General features: G+C 43.5%; 1 protein-coding gene across 1 annotated transcript in view; it reads left to right on the top strand.

The window, feature by feature from the left end:
- The first annotated feature begins 267 nt into the window (after positions 1–267).
- LOC106566490 (potassium voltage-gated channel subfamily D member 1) overlaps positions 268–15808 on the top strand; it is a 96654-nt gene continuing 81113 nt past the window's right edge. The window contains exons 1-2 of the mRNA XM_014134563.2: positions 268–443; positions 6546–8455. Of these exons, the coding sequence (XP_013990038.1) occupies positions 7341–8455 (1115 nt within the window). The 5' untranslated portion in view covers positions 268–443; positions 6546–7340. The remainder of the gene's footprint in view (positions 444–6545; positions 8456–15808) is intronic.

Raw genomic sequence — 15808 nt, 5'->3', positions numbered from 1 at the left:
AGCTGACTAGGTAACATAATCTGTCGATGTGCCCTTGAGCAAGGCACTTAACCCTAATTGCTACTGTAAGTTGCTCTGGATAAGGAGTGTCTGCTAAATGACTTAAATGTATTCTGTTCTGTGTTTTCATTGGTTATGGAAGTGAGTATGTGTTATCGGAGAGAGGGAGAGCACAATAGAGAGGGTGGGGGGGGGTTGAGCAAGCAAATGAGAGGTAGAGTTGGAGAGAGTGAGAGCAAGCGGAGTCACAGTGCTGAGTGAGAGGAGAGAGTGGAGCTAAGGCTAAGCATGAGAATCACTCCCCCACTATCCTGTGTGCGATATGGTTCCGTTCCAGGAGAGGGGCTTGTTCATGCCTGGTTTTAAATCTCCTATTGCCTTTGCTTTCTCTTTTCTGACACATTGGACCCTTCATCCCACGTTGTCTTCAGCTTTAGTGCATGGTAAGTAGCTATGATCTTCATTTCTCCAGATACATCGCTAGACATTTAAAAGCCTTAATAGTAATGGAACAGACACATAACTTCAAGAGTTATTCAGATGTATGTTATTCAGATGTATGTTATTCAGATGTATGTTATCCAGATGTACATAACATACTCTACAATACACTGACATATATACATCGATTTAAAAAAATAATCCATACCTGAATTTAAGTGCTAGTCTAAAGATACTTTAGTTGAAATTATGCCTTTTCCTTAGGGCTATTTCATATTTCATTTTCCTTTGACTGAGTGGCCATGTTGTTGTAAGCAACAACATGGCGAGCACATTAACATGAGGAGCACATTAACATGAGGCACACATTAACATGAGGAGCACATTAACATGAGGAGCACATTAACATGAGGAGCACATTAACATGAGGAGCACATTAACATGAGGAGCACATTAACATGAGGAGCACATTAACATGAGGCACACATTAACATGAGGAGCACATTAACATGAGGAGCACATTAACATGAGGCACACATTAACATGAGGAGCACATTAACATGAGGAGCACATTAACATGAGGACCACATTAACATGAGGAGCACATTAACATGAGGCGCACATTAACATGAGGCGCACATTAACATGAGGAGCACATTAACATGAGGAGCACAGTAACATGAGGAGCACATTAACATGAGGCGCACATTAACATGAGGCGCACATTAACATGAGGAGCACATTAACATGAGGAGCACAGTAACATGAGGAGCACAGTAACTTGAGGAGCACAGTAACTTGAGGAGCACAGTAACATGAGGAGCACAGTAACATGAGGAGCACATTGACATGAGGAGCACATTAACATGAGGAGCACAGTAACATGAGGAGCACATTAACATGAGGAGCACATTAAAGTAACACTTTACATAGAAGACTAAGTGAACACAGCGTGAAAGCCTCATTTAACTTGTAGACATTAGTACTCGACTGATATGTGAGATTTCTCTGTTTTTGTTTACTGTAGTGGATCTAATTCCTGTCCACTGCAGCAGGAATGCTGTCTTATAGTGTCTTATTCAAATCAAATCAATCAAATCAAATCAAATTTATTTTTATATAGCCCTTCGTACATCAGCTGATATTCTCAAAGTGCTGTACAGAAACCCAGCCTAAAACCCCAAACAGCAAGCAAAGCATGTGAAAGAAGCACGGTGGCTAGGAAAAACTCCCTAGGAAAAACTCCCTAGAAAGGCCAAAAACCTAGGAAGAAACCTAGAGAGGAACCAGGCTATGAGGGGTGGCCAGTCCTCTTCTGGCTGTGCAGGGTGGATATTAAAACAGAACATGGTCAAAATGTTAAAATGTTAAAATGTTCATAAATGACCAGCATGGTCAAATAATAATAATCATAGTAGTTGTCGAGGGTGCAACAAGCACGTCCGGTGAACAGGTCAGGGTTCCATAGCCGCAGGCAGAACAGTTGAAACTGGAGCAGCAGCACGGCCAGGTGGACTGGGGACAGCAAGGAGTCATCATACCAGGTAGTCCTGAGGCATGGTCCTAGGGCTCAGGTCCTCCGAGAGAAAGACAGAAAGAGAGAAAGAGAGAATTAGAGAGAGCATATTTAAATACACACAGGACACCGGATAAGACAAGAGAAATACTCCAGATGTAACAGACTGACCCTAGCCCCCGACACATAAACTACTGCAGCATAAATACTGGAGGCTGAGACAGGAGGGATCAGAAGACACTGTGGCCCCATCCGATGATACCCCGGACAGGGCCAAACAGGCAGGATATAACCCCACCCACTTTGCCAAAGCACAGCCCCCACACCACTAGAGGGATGTCTCCAACCACCAACTTACCGTCCTAAGACAAGGCCGAGTATAGCCCACAACGATCTCCGCCATGGCACAACCCAAGGGGGGGGCGCCAACCCAGACAGGAAGACCACGTCAGTGACTCAACCCACTCAAGTGACGCACCCCTCCCATGGACGGCATGGAAGAACACCAGTAGGCCAGTGACTCAGCCTCTGTAAAAGGGTTAGAGGCAGAGAATCCCAGTGGAAAGAGGGGAACCGGCAAGGCAGAGACAGCAAGGGCGGTTCGTTGCTCCAGCCTTTCCGTTCACCTTCACACTCCTGGGCCAGACTATACTTAATCATAGGACCTACTGAAGAGATAAGTCTTCAGTAAAGACTTAAAGGTTGAGACTGAGTCTGCGTCTCTCACATTGGTAGGCAGACCATTCCATAAAAATGGAGCTCTATAGGAGAAAGCCCTACCTCCAGCCGTTTGCTTAGAAATTCTAGGGACAATTAGGAGGCCTGCGTCTTGTGACCGTAGCGTACGTGTAGGTATGTACGGCAGGACCAAATCGGAAAGATAGGTAGGAGCAAGCCCATGTAATGCTTTGTAGGTTAGCAGTAAAACCTTGAAATCAGCCCTTGCCTTAACAGGAAGCCAGTGTAGGGAGGCTAACACTGGAGTAATATGATCAAATTTTTTGGTTCTAGTCAGGATTCTAGCAGCCGTATTTAGCACTAACTGAAGTTTATTTAGTGCTTTATCCGGGTAGCCGGAAAGTAGAGCATTGCAGTAGTCCAGCCTAGAAGTAACAAAAGCATGGATTAATTTTTCTGCGTCATTTTTGGACAGAAAATTTCTGATTTTTGCAATGTTACGTAGATGGAAAAAAGCTGTCCTTGAAACAGTCTTGATATGTTCTTCAAAAGAGAGATCAGGGTCCAGAGTAACGCCGAGGTCCTTCACAGTTTTATTTGAGACGACTGTACAACCATCCAGATTAATTGTCAGATTCAACAGAAGATCTCTTTGTTTCTTGGGACCTAGAACAAGCATCTCTGTTTTGTCCGAGTTTAAAAGTAGAAAGTTTGCAGCCATCCACTTCTTTATGTCTGAAACACAGGCTTCTAGCGAGGGCAATTTTGGGGCTTCACCATGTTTCATTGAAATGTACAGCTGTGTGTCGTCTGCATAGCAGTGAAATTTAACATTATGTTTTCGAATGACATCCCCAAGAGGTAAAATATATAGTGAAAACAATAGTGGTCCTAAAACGGAACCTTGAGGAACACCGAAATTTACAATTGATTTGTCAGAGGACAAACCATTCACAGAGACAAACTGATATCTTTCCGACAGATAAGATCTAAACCAGGCCAGAACTTGTCCATGTAGACCAATTTGGGTTTCCAATCTCTCCAAAAGAATGTGGTGATCGATGGTATCAAAAGCGGCACTAAGATCTAGGAGCACGAGGACAGATGCAGAGCCTCGGTCTGACGTCATTAAAAGGTCATTTACCACCTTCACAAGTGCAGTCTCAGTGCTATGATGGGGTCTAAAACCAGACTGAAGCGTTTCGTATACATTGTTTGTCTTCAGGAAGGCAGTCAGTTGCTGTGCAACAGCTTTTTCTAAAATTTTGGAGAGGAATGGAAGATTCGATATAGGCCGATAGTTTTTTATAATTTCTGGATCAAGATTCGGCTTTTTCAAGAGAGGCTTTATTACTGCCACTTTTAGTGAGCTTGGTACACATCCGGTGGATAGAGAGCCGTTTATTATGTTCAACATAGGAGGGCCAAGCACAGGAAGCAGCTCTTTCAGTAGTTTAGTTGGAATAGGGTCCAGTATGCAGCTTGAGGGTTTGGAGGCCATGATTATTTTCATCATTGCGTCAAGAGATATAGTACTAAAACACTTTAGTATCTCCCTTGATCCTAGGTCCTGGCAGAGTTGTGCAGACTCAGGACAATGGAGCTTTGGAGGAATACCCAGATTTAAAGAGGAGTCTGTAATTTGCTTTCTAATGATCATGATCTTTTCCTCAAAGAAGTTCATAAATGTATTACTGCTGAAGTGAAAGCCATCCTCCATTTGCGAAGGCTGCTTTTTAGTTAGCTTTGCGACAGTATCAAAAAGAAATTTCGGATTGTTCTTATTTTCCTCAATTAAGTTGGAAAAATAGGATGATCGAGCAGCAGTAAGGGCTCTTCGATACTGCACGGTACTGTCTTTCCAAGCTAGTCGGAAGACTTCCAGTTTGGTGTGGCGCCATTTCCGTTCCAATTTTCTGGAAGCTTGCTTCAGAGCTCGTGTATTTTCTGTATACCAGGGAGCTAGTTTCTTATGACAGATGTTTTTAGTTTTTAGGGGTGCAACTGCATCTAGGGTATTGCGCAAGGTTAAATTGAGTTCCTCGGTTAGGTGGTTAACTGATTTTTGTCCTCTGACGTCCTTGGGTAGGCAGAGGCAGTCTGAAGGGCATCAAGGAATCTTTGGGTTGTCTGAGAATTTATAGCACGACTTTTAATGCTCCTTGGTTGGGGTCTGAGCAGATTATTTGTTGCAATTGCAAACGTAATAAAATGGTGGTCCGATAGTCCAGGATTATGAGGAAAAACATTTAGATCCACAACATTTATTCCATGGGACAAAACTAGGTCCAGAGTATGACTGTGGCAGTGAGTAGGTCCAGAGACATGTTGGACAAAACCCACTGAGTCGATGATGGCTCCGAAAGCCTTTTGGAGTGGGTCTGTGGACTTTTCCATGTGAATGTTAAAGTCACCAAAAATTAGAATATTATCTGCTATGACTACAAGATCCGATAGGAATTCAGGGAACTCAGTGAGGAACACTGCATATGGCCCAGGAGGCCTATAAACAGTAGCTATAAAAAGTGAGTGAGTAGGCTGCATAGATTTCATGACTAGAAGCTCAAAAGACGAAAACGTCATTGTTGTTTTTTTTTGTAAATTGAAATTTGCTATCGTAAATGTTAGCAACACCTCCGCCTTTGCCGGATGCACGGGGGGTATGGTCACTAATGTAACCTGGGGGTGAGGCCTCATTTAACACAGTAAATTCATCAGGCTTAAGCCATGTTTCAGTCAGGCCAATCACATCAAGATTATTATCAGTGATTAGTTCATTGACTATAACTGCCTTGGAAGTGAGGGATCTAACATTAAGTAACCCAATTTTGAGATGTGAGGTATCACAATCTCTTTCAATAATGGCAGGAATGGAGGAGGTCTTTATACTAGTGAGATTGCTAAAGCGAACACCGCCATTTTTAATTTTGCCCAACCTAGATCGAGGCACAGACACGGTCTCAATAGGGGAAGCTGAGCTGACTACACTGACTGTGCTAGTGGCAGACTCCACTAAGCTGGCAGGCTGGCTGGCTAACTTTTGATTGGGGGAATATCTTGTGCACAGTTATGCATCTGGGTTGGGTCACCTGTCTGAGACGGGTCTGTTGGTTAGAGAGACCGGTCTGTTGGTTAGAGGGACGGGTCTGTTGGTTAGAGGGACGGGTCTGTTGGTTAGAGGGACGGGTCTGTTGGTTAGAGGGACGGGTCTGTTGGTTAGAGGGACGGGTCTGTTGGTTAGAGGGACGGGTCTGTTGGTTAGAGGGACGGGTCTGTTGGTTAGAGGTAGGGGTCTGTTGGTTAGAGGGAGGGGTCTGTTGGTTAGAGGGACGGGTCTGTTGGTCAGAGACGGGTCTGGGTACACTCCAGCTCCCTCACAAGGCAGACTAGATGTTTCATGGATACACCCTAACACCTCTCTTGTTCAGAAGAGTGACATTTAAATTCAAAACAAAATATAGTAATTGAATCTCGGGATTTAATGGTAACCTTTTTTATATTGAAATTCAATTCAGCATTCTTTATGTTATTACACATTGAAAGCATATTCCCTTTGTGGATTGATATTGAAGAGGTACAGTTGTGTGGTTGATATGATGTGTTTAAAGATCAAAGGAGCACAGCGCTTATTTGGGTTGAAGCTCTGTACAGATTGACAATTATTGCAAAATGGACATTTAAGTATAAGGATTGTATTTCTATTGGTACAACTGTTTGGTCTGGGTTCTAAATATCATTCAAACATGGTCAACTTCAAAGTTTCCTTTGTGAGGAACCTCTCTGTTTGTATTTTGAAGCTCAGACTTTTAAGCAGTTCACCCAAGCTGTGACACAAATAGATGTAGCATACCGTGCCTTTACAGCCTGTGCTGCTCAATATCTAAGTTGTGTGTGTTGTGTGTCTTGACAGGTATAAAAAGGGACGACCATACAAGGGATATAAACGCCTAAGACTCTAACTTTTCCATTCAGAAGGCCTCTCAGACATCAGAGAAATCGATTACACTTAAGGTTTGGTTGTGCATTTGAGAGAGAGGGATAGAGAAACTAAGGGACAAAGAGAGCCATCCATAATCAAAGTTGGAGAGCAACACTGCAAGGGAGAGAAGAAAAGCAAGAGAAAAATATGTCTATCTTGCATCTTCGGGGAACATCATCACAATTTAATACGAATTTGAAAACCACAGCACTGCAACCAATCTGTCTTCTGAGAGAGGGGAGGCCGCAAGCAAAGGCCGGAGACTTCAACCACTAGTTCTCTGGAAGTCTTTTTAAACACTACTGAAAAGCCATATACAGTATTGTTCTACAATATCACTGTGCTATTATTTATATGAGAGGTCAATAGTCTGATGTTTTATGAATCAGAGTAAGTTTTCCTGAGCTATTCCAATGGCTTGACCTTTGTTCCCGCCACAACTACCGTGACCCTTTTCTTTGACAATGAAAACACTATCATCTCTCTACCAGCATTACTTCTCCCTCTCCTGTTGAAACCGATGCACAAACAAATTGACAGACTGGGAATGGAGGCAAGCCAATCTGGTTGTTGAGGCCTTCAGTTTGGACGGATGATTAGATTGGCTATACCTATCCTTTTCCTTCTGATCAGAAAAGACCCAGAAATAACCATCAAGTACCTAGAGACTCTCTGTACCATTGCTCAACATCCCGTTTACTGCTGAAACATAAGCTACTAAACAAAATGGCTGCTGGAGTTGCAACATGGATGCCCTTTGCTCGGGCAGCAGCCGTGGGCTGGCTACCACTGGCCCAACAGACCATGCCCAAGCCTCCTGTGGACAAAACAAGTCGCAGTGATGAGATCCTGTTTGTTAATGTGAGTGGACTACGCTTCCAGACATGGAAGAACACACTGGACCGTTATCCGGACACCCTTCTAGGCAGCTCAGAAAAGGAGTTTTTCTACAATGAGGAAACTCAGGAATATTTCTTTGACAGGGATCCAGAGATGTTCCGCCATATACTCAACTTTTTTAGAACAGGCAAGCTACATTATCCCCGACATGAATGCATTCAGGCCTTTGAGGAGGAGCTGGCTTTCTATGGCATAATACCTGAGATCATAGGTGACTGCTGTATGGAAGAGTACCGGGATCGTAAGAAGGAGAACCAGGAGCGTTTGGCTGAGGACACAGAGGCAGAGAATGCCGGAGACGCTCCCCTGCCCCCAGACGCCACATTACGTGATAAGCTATGGAGGGCCTTCGAGAACCCTCACACCTCCACCATGGCTCTGGTGTTCTACTACGTCACCGGCTTCTTCATCGCTGTGTCTGTTATTGCCAACGTTGTGGAAACGGTTCCCTGCCGACCACTCAAAGGGAGTATAAAGGACCTGCCGTGTGGTGAGAAGTTTTCAGTGGCTTTCTCTTGTTTGGACACGGCCTGTGTGCTTATCTTCTCCTGCGAGTACCTCATGAGGCTGTATGCTGCCCCCAGCCGCTGTGATTTTGCACGTTCGGTGATGAGTGTGATTGACGTGGTGGCCATCTTGCCCTTCTACATCGGCCTTGTCATGCCTGAGAACGAAGAAGTCAGCGGGGCCTTTGTTACCCTGCGAGTCTTCCGGGTGTTCCGAATCTTCAAGTTCTCCCGCCACTCTCAGGGCCTGCGCATCCTGGGCTGCACTCTGCAGGCCTGCGCCTCGGAGCTGGGCTTCCTCCTCTTCTCCCTCACCATGGCTGTCATCATCTTCGCCACCGTCATGTTCTACGCTGAGAAAGGCACCAAGGGAACCACGTTTTCCAGCATCCCCGCCTCCTTCTGGTACACCATTGTCACCATGACAACACTAGGGTAAGTGTTTGGATGTTGTTATACTACTTAACCTTTATATACTGCAAGAGCATCATCACCAGTTCCATATCAACTTCTACCACCCACATACTGTTGCATAGGCCTCCGAATATTTTACTTTGCTGCTCTGAATATGAAATGGGTGGGAGTATTCCCAGTAGAATCAATCGAGAAATGTCTTGGACTGTGAATTAGTAATTTTATAGTGCCAATCCCTTGTCGTCACCTCAGTGCTACACTGCTCTCAGGTGTCACACTCTCAAACACTCTCCCTGCAGATGTGTTATGAATGGGGGAGTAATGGGTTGTGTGCTGTGAATGGGAAATGAATGGGGTTCAGAAGATTTGACAGCCCACTCCAGGCACTTGATGTACACGACCAGGGTTTAACAATACTGATTTTAGTTTGCATTTGCGATTGAGTAGTAAAAAAATCCTGTAGCATGTTTTATTTGACATAACGTTTATCATTATGTAATAATAGTACTCTGGGCTGTAGAAAGATACTGAATTTTGTATTACAGTTCCCCAATGTGGGGAACCTGTCACATCATTTCATTTACTTTGCGAACATGTAACCATTGCTAATGAATGCGGATCTTAACATATCAAAATACCACAAAAATATTTTTGGAAATAAGTGCAGCGTTTGGCAGATGAGTATCATGCTGTTGTGGAGGGGAATAAAATATGCGGAGTGAGTGCAGGAAAATAGATATTTAAGGGACTGCATGCTGTTTCAAACTGTCCTTCATCAGACTACCACTGCAGCAGAGAGTACATGTTGTTTTGGTGATTGAGGACTCATATGTTGGATTATTTCAAGTGCGGCTGGGCAATGACAGTACCCCAGTGAGCCATGGTCCTCGCCCTGTCTTCACCCAGGCCTCTTTCTTCAGTACGCCCCATTTTCAACCTTTCACCCGGCTTGTTTTTATGGCAATCCCCCAGGCCATTAAACTCAAAACAGTATGTGTCCAAGCACTAAATGGGCTTAAGTAACGCAGCACATAAGCTTTTACTACTGTCTCCATTTTGCCTGACAAACTTCAGCCCCCATTATGATTTCAGCTTCGAACCAATTTGACTCTGAGACTATCAATGTGTTAATATGTAGAGAGATTTAATGTACCATGATGCCATAAAACTTCATGCAATCTCCTCGATTTCCTCTGCAGAATTACAAAGTCATCCAGTTGTAAAATATCTGTGTTTGCAAATTTCCTTCAATGGATTAGAAAATGGATGTGTGGTTTTGGCCTTTTAATGTAAAAAAATAAAAAAATAAAGTTATTTAACTAGGTAAGTCAGTTAAGAACAAATTCTTGTTTACAATGACGGCCTACCCTGGCCAAACGCAGACGACACTGGGCCAATTGTGCGCCACCGTATGGGACTCCCAATCACGGCCAGATGTGATACAGCCTGGATTCGAACCAGGGACTGTAGTGAAGCCTCTTACATTGAGATGCAGTTTGTTAGACCGCTGCGCCACTCGGGAGCCCATGTAGTGCCTGTAGTGTGGTAACATATATCTGTGTCCATCTTACCACATGTCGAATGACAGCCATCTAGCGCTGGCTTACGACTGTAGCTTCAACCTTAGCTAATGATCTAGCAAGAGATGCTTGATGAGCCTCTACTGAAGTGTAGCAACCATGCTATCAACGGAGAAATGGGCTCTGTCAGACGGACTGCTCCAGGTTTCTAGCTATCACCGCTACAACTGCATCTTTCCATTTGATTGATGAAGGTTGGAGCCTGTTTCAGTGTCAGCGTGCTAACGGTCAGAGCCAAAGAGATCAGAGAAGGGAGAACTAGCTTGGCCTATTGTTTTCCTCACACCAGTGGAGGCTGGTGGGAGGGGCTATATGAGGACGGGCTCATTGTAAGGGCTGGAATGGAGTAAATGGAACAGAGTCAAACGTGGTTTTCATGTTTGATGTGTTTGATACCATTCCATTTATTACATTCCAGCCATTACAATGAGCCCGTCTTCCTATAGCTCCTCCTACCAGCCTCCCCTGTGTGACACATGTATGTGTGATGTCAGGTGACCTGTTTTGACCTGGGTTTCTGCTATTGTTTGGAGGCTGCCTGAGAGTATGATGTAACAATGTAGATGCATGGGCTTTCCTCGGCAGTGACATTTTTCTGCTTTTCAAGAATTTATTAACAGTTCAATGGCAGTCAATAGCAGGGCTGTGTTAAAGGCCCAGTGCAGTGTTTAATGTATACACTGAGTGTACAAAACATTCTGAACACTTTTTGCCCTCATAACAGCCTCAATTCGTCTGGGCATAGACCCTACAAGGTGTCAAATGTTGATTCCAGTGCTTCCCACAGTTGTCAAGTTGGCTGGATGTCCTTTGGGCGGTGGACCATTCTTGATACACACGGGAAACTGTTTCACGTGAAAGACCCAGCAGCGTTGTAGTTCTTGACACACTCAAATCAGTGCGCCAGGCAACTACTATCATACCCCGTTCAAAGGCACTTAAATCTTTTGTCGTGCCCATTCACCCTCTGAATGGCACACATACACAATCCATGTCTCAACTGTCTCAAGGCTTAAAAATCCTTCTTTAACCTGTCTCCTCCCCTTCATCTACACTGATTGAAGTGGATTTAACAAGTGATATCAATAAGGGATCATAGCTTTCACCTGGATTCACCTGGTTAGTCATGGAGAGTGTGTGTGTAGAGTGCTGGTGTTCTTAATGTTATGTACACTCTGTGTATTTTCACCCTATGAGGTTGGAATAATACTATCAAATTGTGAAAATGATGATAATGCCCTTTTAGTGTAAGAGCTGTTTGAAAAGACCACCTGAAATTTCTGCCTGTTTTGGTGGAATGATGTTTTGGCCTGCCTGGCAACATCACCATTCGGAAAGAGAGTTCCTAACATCTCTGCCGTTAACAGCTAGTTTTCAGTTTCCCCTCCCCACTCGGACCAGTCCCAGACGATCCTAGCTAAATTCTTGCGTGAGAAATTGCTCTTTGCTAAGAAAGCTATTTTTGTTTTCAATTAAAATGGTTAAAAAAAGAATCACAGTAAGGTACTTATTTGTTACCCATAAATCATTTGATATATGAGACAAAAACGGCTGCATTGGACCTTTAACCACCATTTCAGATCAAAAGCTTTGCCTACTCATTCTAAAGAAAATGACCATGACAGAGGGAAGGAACATGGGGATGGAGATTACTATACTGTGGTTATTCTATGTTATAGAGTAAGCTGTTTATTATTGTGCAATTATACAACAGAAAGGGAAAGTAAAGATATATTCTGGTATTATACTGTAGTCTGCCGGGTCCCCAACATCCGGATGTTCCGGTTTTCAGGGGAAATGGAAAGAGAGCCTGTGACGTTAAGAAGGTGACACTCCATCTTAACTCCTCCTCCACATTTACTGGATTGGTTGAGCAGTGCAGAAGAGAACCTCACCCAACAGTTATTTTTCTTCTTGTCAAGATCAGTATGTAGGGGACCTACTTTCAGGTCTTTCTTTTACGCCTGCTACGTTAGGTTAGCACCTACTTTATCCTCTCAGGTTTGGAGCACGTCCGGGTTATATGTATGACACCATCCTCCCAAAATGGAAACATGCATAATTATCCAAAACCCCTTATTCTTGCCGTTTCCTCTTGGAATGCTATCATAATTAAACTGAAGAGGAAAAAGGATTTGAAAACTGCAAATCTCACATTCTCATGATAACTGTTACACTATTACAGAACTTGTGTTTTCCTTTGATATGTTTTAATTTTCAATAATGATCTTAGATATTGTCAGAGCAGACTACTTTGAAGTAACTTGATGTCCCTGAAATTGACCTTATTTTGTCTAGATATAGGCGGCAGGTAGGTAGCCTAGTGGTTAAGAGAGTTGGGTCAATAACCAACAGCTTGCTGGTTTGACTCCCCTGAGCCGACTAGATGATAATCTGACTGTGCCCCTTTGAGCAAGGCACTTAACCCTAATTGCTCCTGTAAGCCGCTCTAAGAGTGTCAGCTAAATGACTGTAAATGTCTAAGCATGTAAATACAGTACTGGGCTGTAGTAGAATGTGCATACTGAAGAGGAATCAAAACACATTATCAGCCTGTCAACGTTTGACTTTTTGAGAGTGGATCCTGGCAGAATTACAGACAGATGGAACCGTTCCCTAATAGTGTAAAGAACTGCTACTGCTCAGAATAGAGCGCTATACAGTCATTCTTAATGGTAATTAAGCATTTTGTTTATGCTGGCATGGTTATACATTTTCCTATAATGTACTCTCTATCTGTTCAGGTTCTGAGTAATGTACTCTTTGTCTGTTCAGGCTAGACTCTGGGTAATGTATTCTCTATCTGTTCAGGCTAGACTCTGGGTAATGTATTCTCTATCTGTTCAGGCTAGACTCTGGGTAATGTATTCTCTATCTGTTCAGGCTAGACTCTGGGTAATGTATTCTCTATCTGTTCAGGCTAGACTCTGGGTAATGTATTCTCTATCTGTTCAGGCTAGACTCTGGGTAATGTATTCTCTATCTGTTCAGGCTAGACTCTGGGTAATGTATTCTCTATCTGTTCAGGCTAGACTCTGGGTAATGTATTCTCTATCTGTTCAGGCTAGACTCTGGGTAATGTAGTCTCTATCTGTTCAGGCTAGACTCTGCGTAATGTATTCTCTATCTGTTCAGGTTCTGAGTAATGTACTCTCTGTCTGTTCAGGCTAGACTCTGGGTAATGTACTCTCTATCTGTTCAGGTTCTGAGTAATGTACTCTCTATCTGTTCAGGCTAGACTCTGGGTAATGTATTCTCTATCTGTTCAGGCTAGACTCTGGGTAATGTATTCTCTATCTGTTTAGGCTAGACTCTGGGTAATGTATTCTCTATCTGTTCAGGCTAGACTCTGGGTAATGTACTCTGTCTGTTCTGGGTAATGTATTTTATATATTTTCAGGCTAGACTCTAGGTAATATGCTATGCTCACTGATGATAGTTCATTAAACATTATGCTTTAGTCTTCCTTTGCAGAAGTATTGCATGTAATGTAGCTATGCTGATCAAAGCAGAGGGGAAAGACTTATGGAGGCTCCAATAAGTGCATTTTTCTATTTGTAATTACTTGACCATGTCTCTAAGGCAACTGACTTGATTCCTCCTTAATAGGACTTCATATCTACCTTTTTTTCATTCCCCGTTTGAGCTTGGCCTATTCCCATCCAGCACATTGGCTAATAGTTTAGAAGGAAAGGAATTATTCAAGATAGTAGTACGAAATAACTAGCCTTGAAAACCTTCCCACAATATCATCACAGTCCCTTTTTCCTATATGCAGCAATTATTTATTTACTCTTATTACAAATATTATTAAGAAATAACCATTATTATATACAGTATTTATACATCATGCATACCTTGTTCATTGTGAAACTCTCCAATCCCATCAGGAACAGGTGAAATACATTACAAAAGGAGGTGAAATACCTAATTGACTTTGATCCTTGATTTTGGTTAAATGACAAGCCTCTTTACTTCTGTTGCATCATTTTCCTCTCTCTTGAGTAATTCACTCCCAACACACATCAGTCACCATCTGTTACTGTATTACGTAAGTGCCTTTTGGGAGCGCCTCTATCCTTGAACAATAATAGGCTGACTGACTGGGCTCACCAACACCAAAATGTTTTATGAGTGAGTGCACGTATCTTCCGTGACAAACTGTTGTATCTCAACGTGTAGTTCTGACTAAGAGCTCCTTTGCCTGAGATTGGGTTTAGTATTTATGAACAAATTGTTATCTTGTGATGTAACGTTCCTTAATCTTCATTTCTAATGTATGTGATACTTAGAAATCGCCTTCTACTTTCCAAATACTGTACCGGACGGCATGTCTTTTCTACCTACCTGCTGGTGGTATTAACATTGCTACTGGAGGTTGAGAACACCCATGAAGAGAAACTGATTTTAGTTGACTTGAAATTAGTTTTGTTTCCTTTTGTTGAAGAATCTCATTTTAACCATGTCAGCCAAGTACCATATATCGTATGATTTTTCATACTGGTCTGACCTTTTGTTCTCAAACTGCTCTCGCCCACTGGATGGCAGAACACAGTGTTCCCAGAAGTCAACACTCCTCAGAGAGAGAGGTGGAGAACAGCCGGTGCCAAAGCAGCGATCCAACATTCACTATATATTTTACTTTTCTGAGACGCTGACTGTTTGTCAGGACATGCAAGGGTTCGTTTTTCATGGAGCCTTTTCTAAGCTCTTTTCTATACCATTAGATGGATTGTCATGTATTATTATGCTATCATTTTGACAGTACTCTGCAGCTTGAAAATGACAAGCTATCCATAATCTTTGGAAAAAGCAGACAACTGGATTTTCTACAGATAACTGGATTTGTTGACCCATTAAGGTGTCCAGATTGGCTGTGCGTTGCGCGGATTAGTGTCATGTGAAACCATTTACATTTACATTTACATTTAAGTCATTTAGCAGACGCTCTTATCCAGAGCGACTTACAAATTGGTGCATTCACCTTATGATATCCAGTGGAACAACCACTTTACAATAATGCATCTAAATCTTTTAAGGGGGGGGTTAGAAGGATTACTTTATCCTATCCCAGGTATTCCTTAAAGAGGTGGGGTTTCAGGTGTCTCCGGAAGGTGGTGATTGACTCCGCTGTCCTGGCGTCGTGAGGGAGCTTGTTCCACCATTGGGGTGCCAGAGCAGCGAACAGTTTTGACTGGGCTGAGCGGGAACTGTGCTTCCTCAGAGGTAGGGGGGCCAGCAGGCCAGAGGTGGATGAACGCAGTGCCCTTGTTTGGGTGTAGGGCCTGATCAGAGCCTGAAGGTATGGAGGTGCCGTTCCCCTCACAGCTCCGTAGGCAAGCACCATGGTCTTATAGCGGATGCGAGCTTCAACTGGAAGCCAGTGGAGAGAGCGGAGGAGCGGGGTGACGTGAGAGAACTTGGGAAGGTTGAACACCAGACGGGCTGCGGCGTTCTGGATGAGTTGTAGGGGTTTAATGGCACAGGCAGGGAGCCCAGCCAACAGCGAGTTGCAGTAATCCAGACGGGAGATGACAAGTGCCTGGATTAGGACCTGCGCCGCTTCCTGTGTGAGGCAGGGTCGTACTCTGCGAATGTTGTAGAGCATGAACCTACAGGATCGGGTCACCGCCTTGATGTTAGTGGAGAACGACAGGGTGTTGTCCAGGATCATGCCAAGGTTCTTAGCACTCTGGGAGGAGGACACAAGGGAGTTGTCAACCGTGATGGCGAGATCATGGAACGGGCAGTCCTTCCCCGGGAGGAAGAGCAGCTCCGTCTTGCCGAGGTTCAG

This window comes from Salmo salar, chromosome ssa13, assembly GCF_905237065.1.
Source record: "Salmo salar chromosome ssa13, Ssal_v3.1, whole genome shotgun sequence".
NCBI lineage: Eukaryota > Metazoa > Chordata > Actinopteri > Salmoniformes > Salmonidae > Salmo > Salmo salar.
The sequence above is the reverse complement of the archived record's forward strand: the minus strand, read 5'-3'. Positions and strand labels throughout refer to the sequence as shown.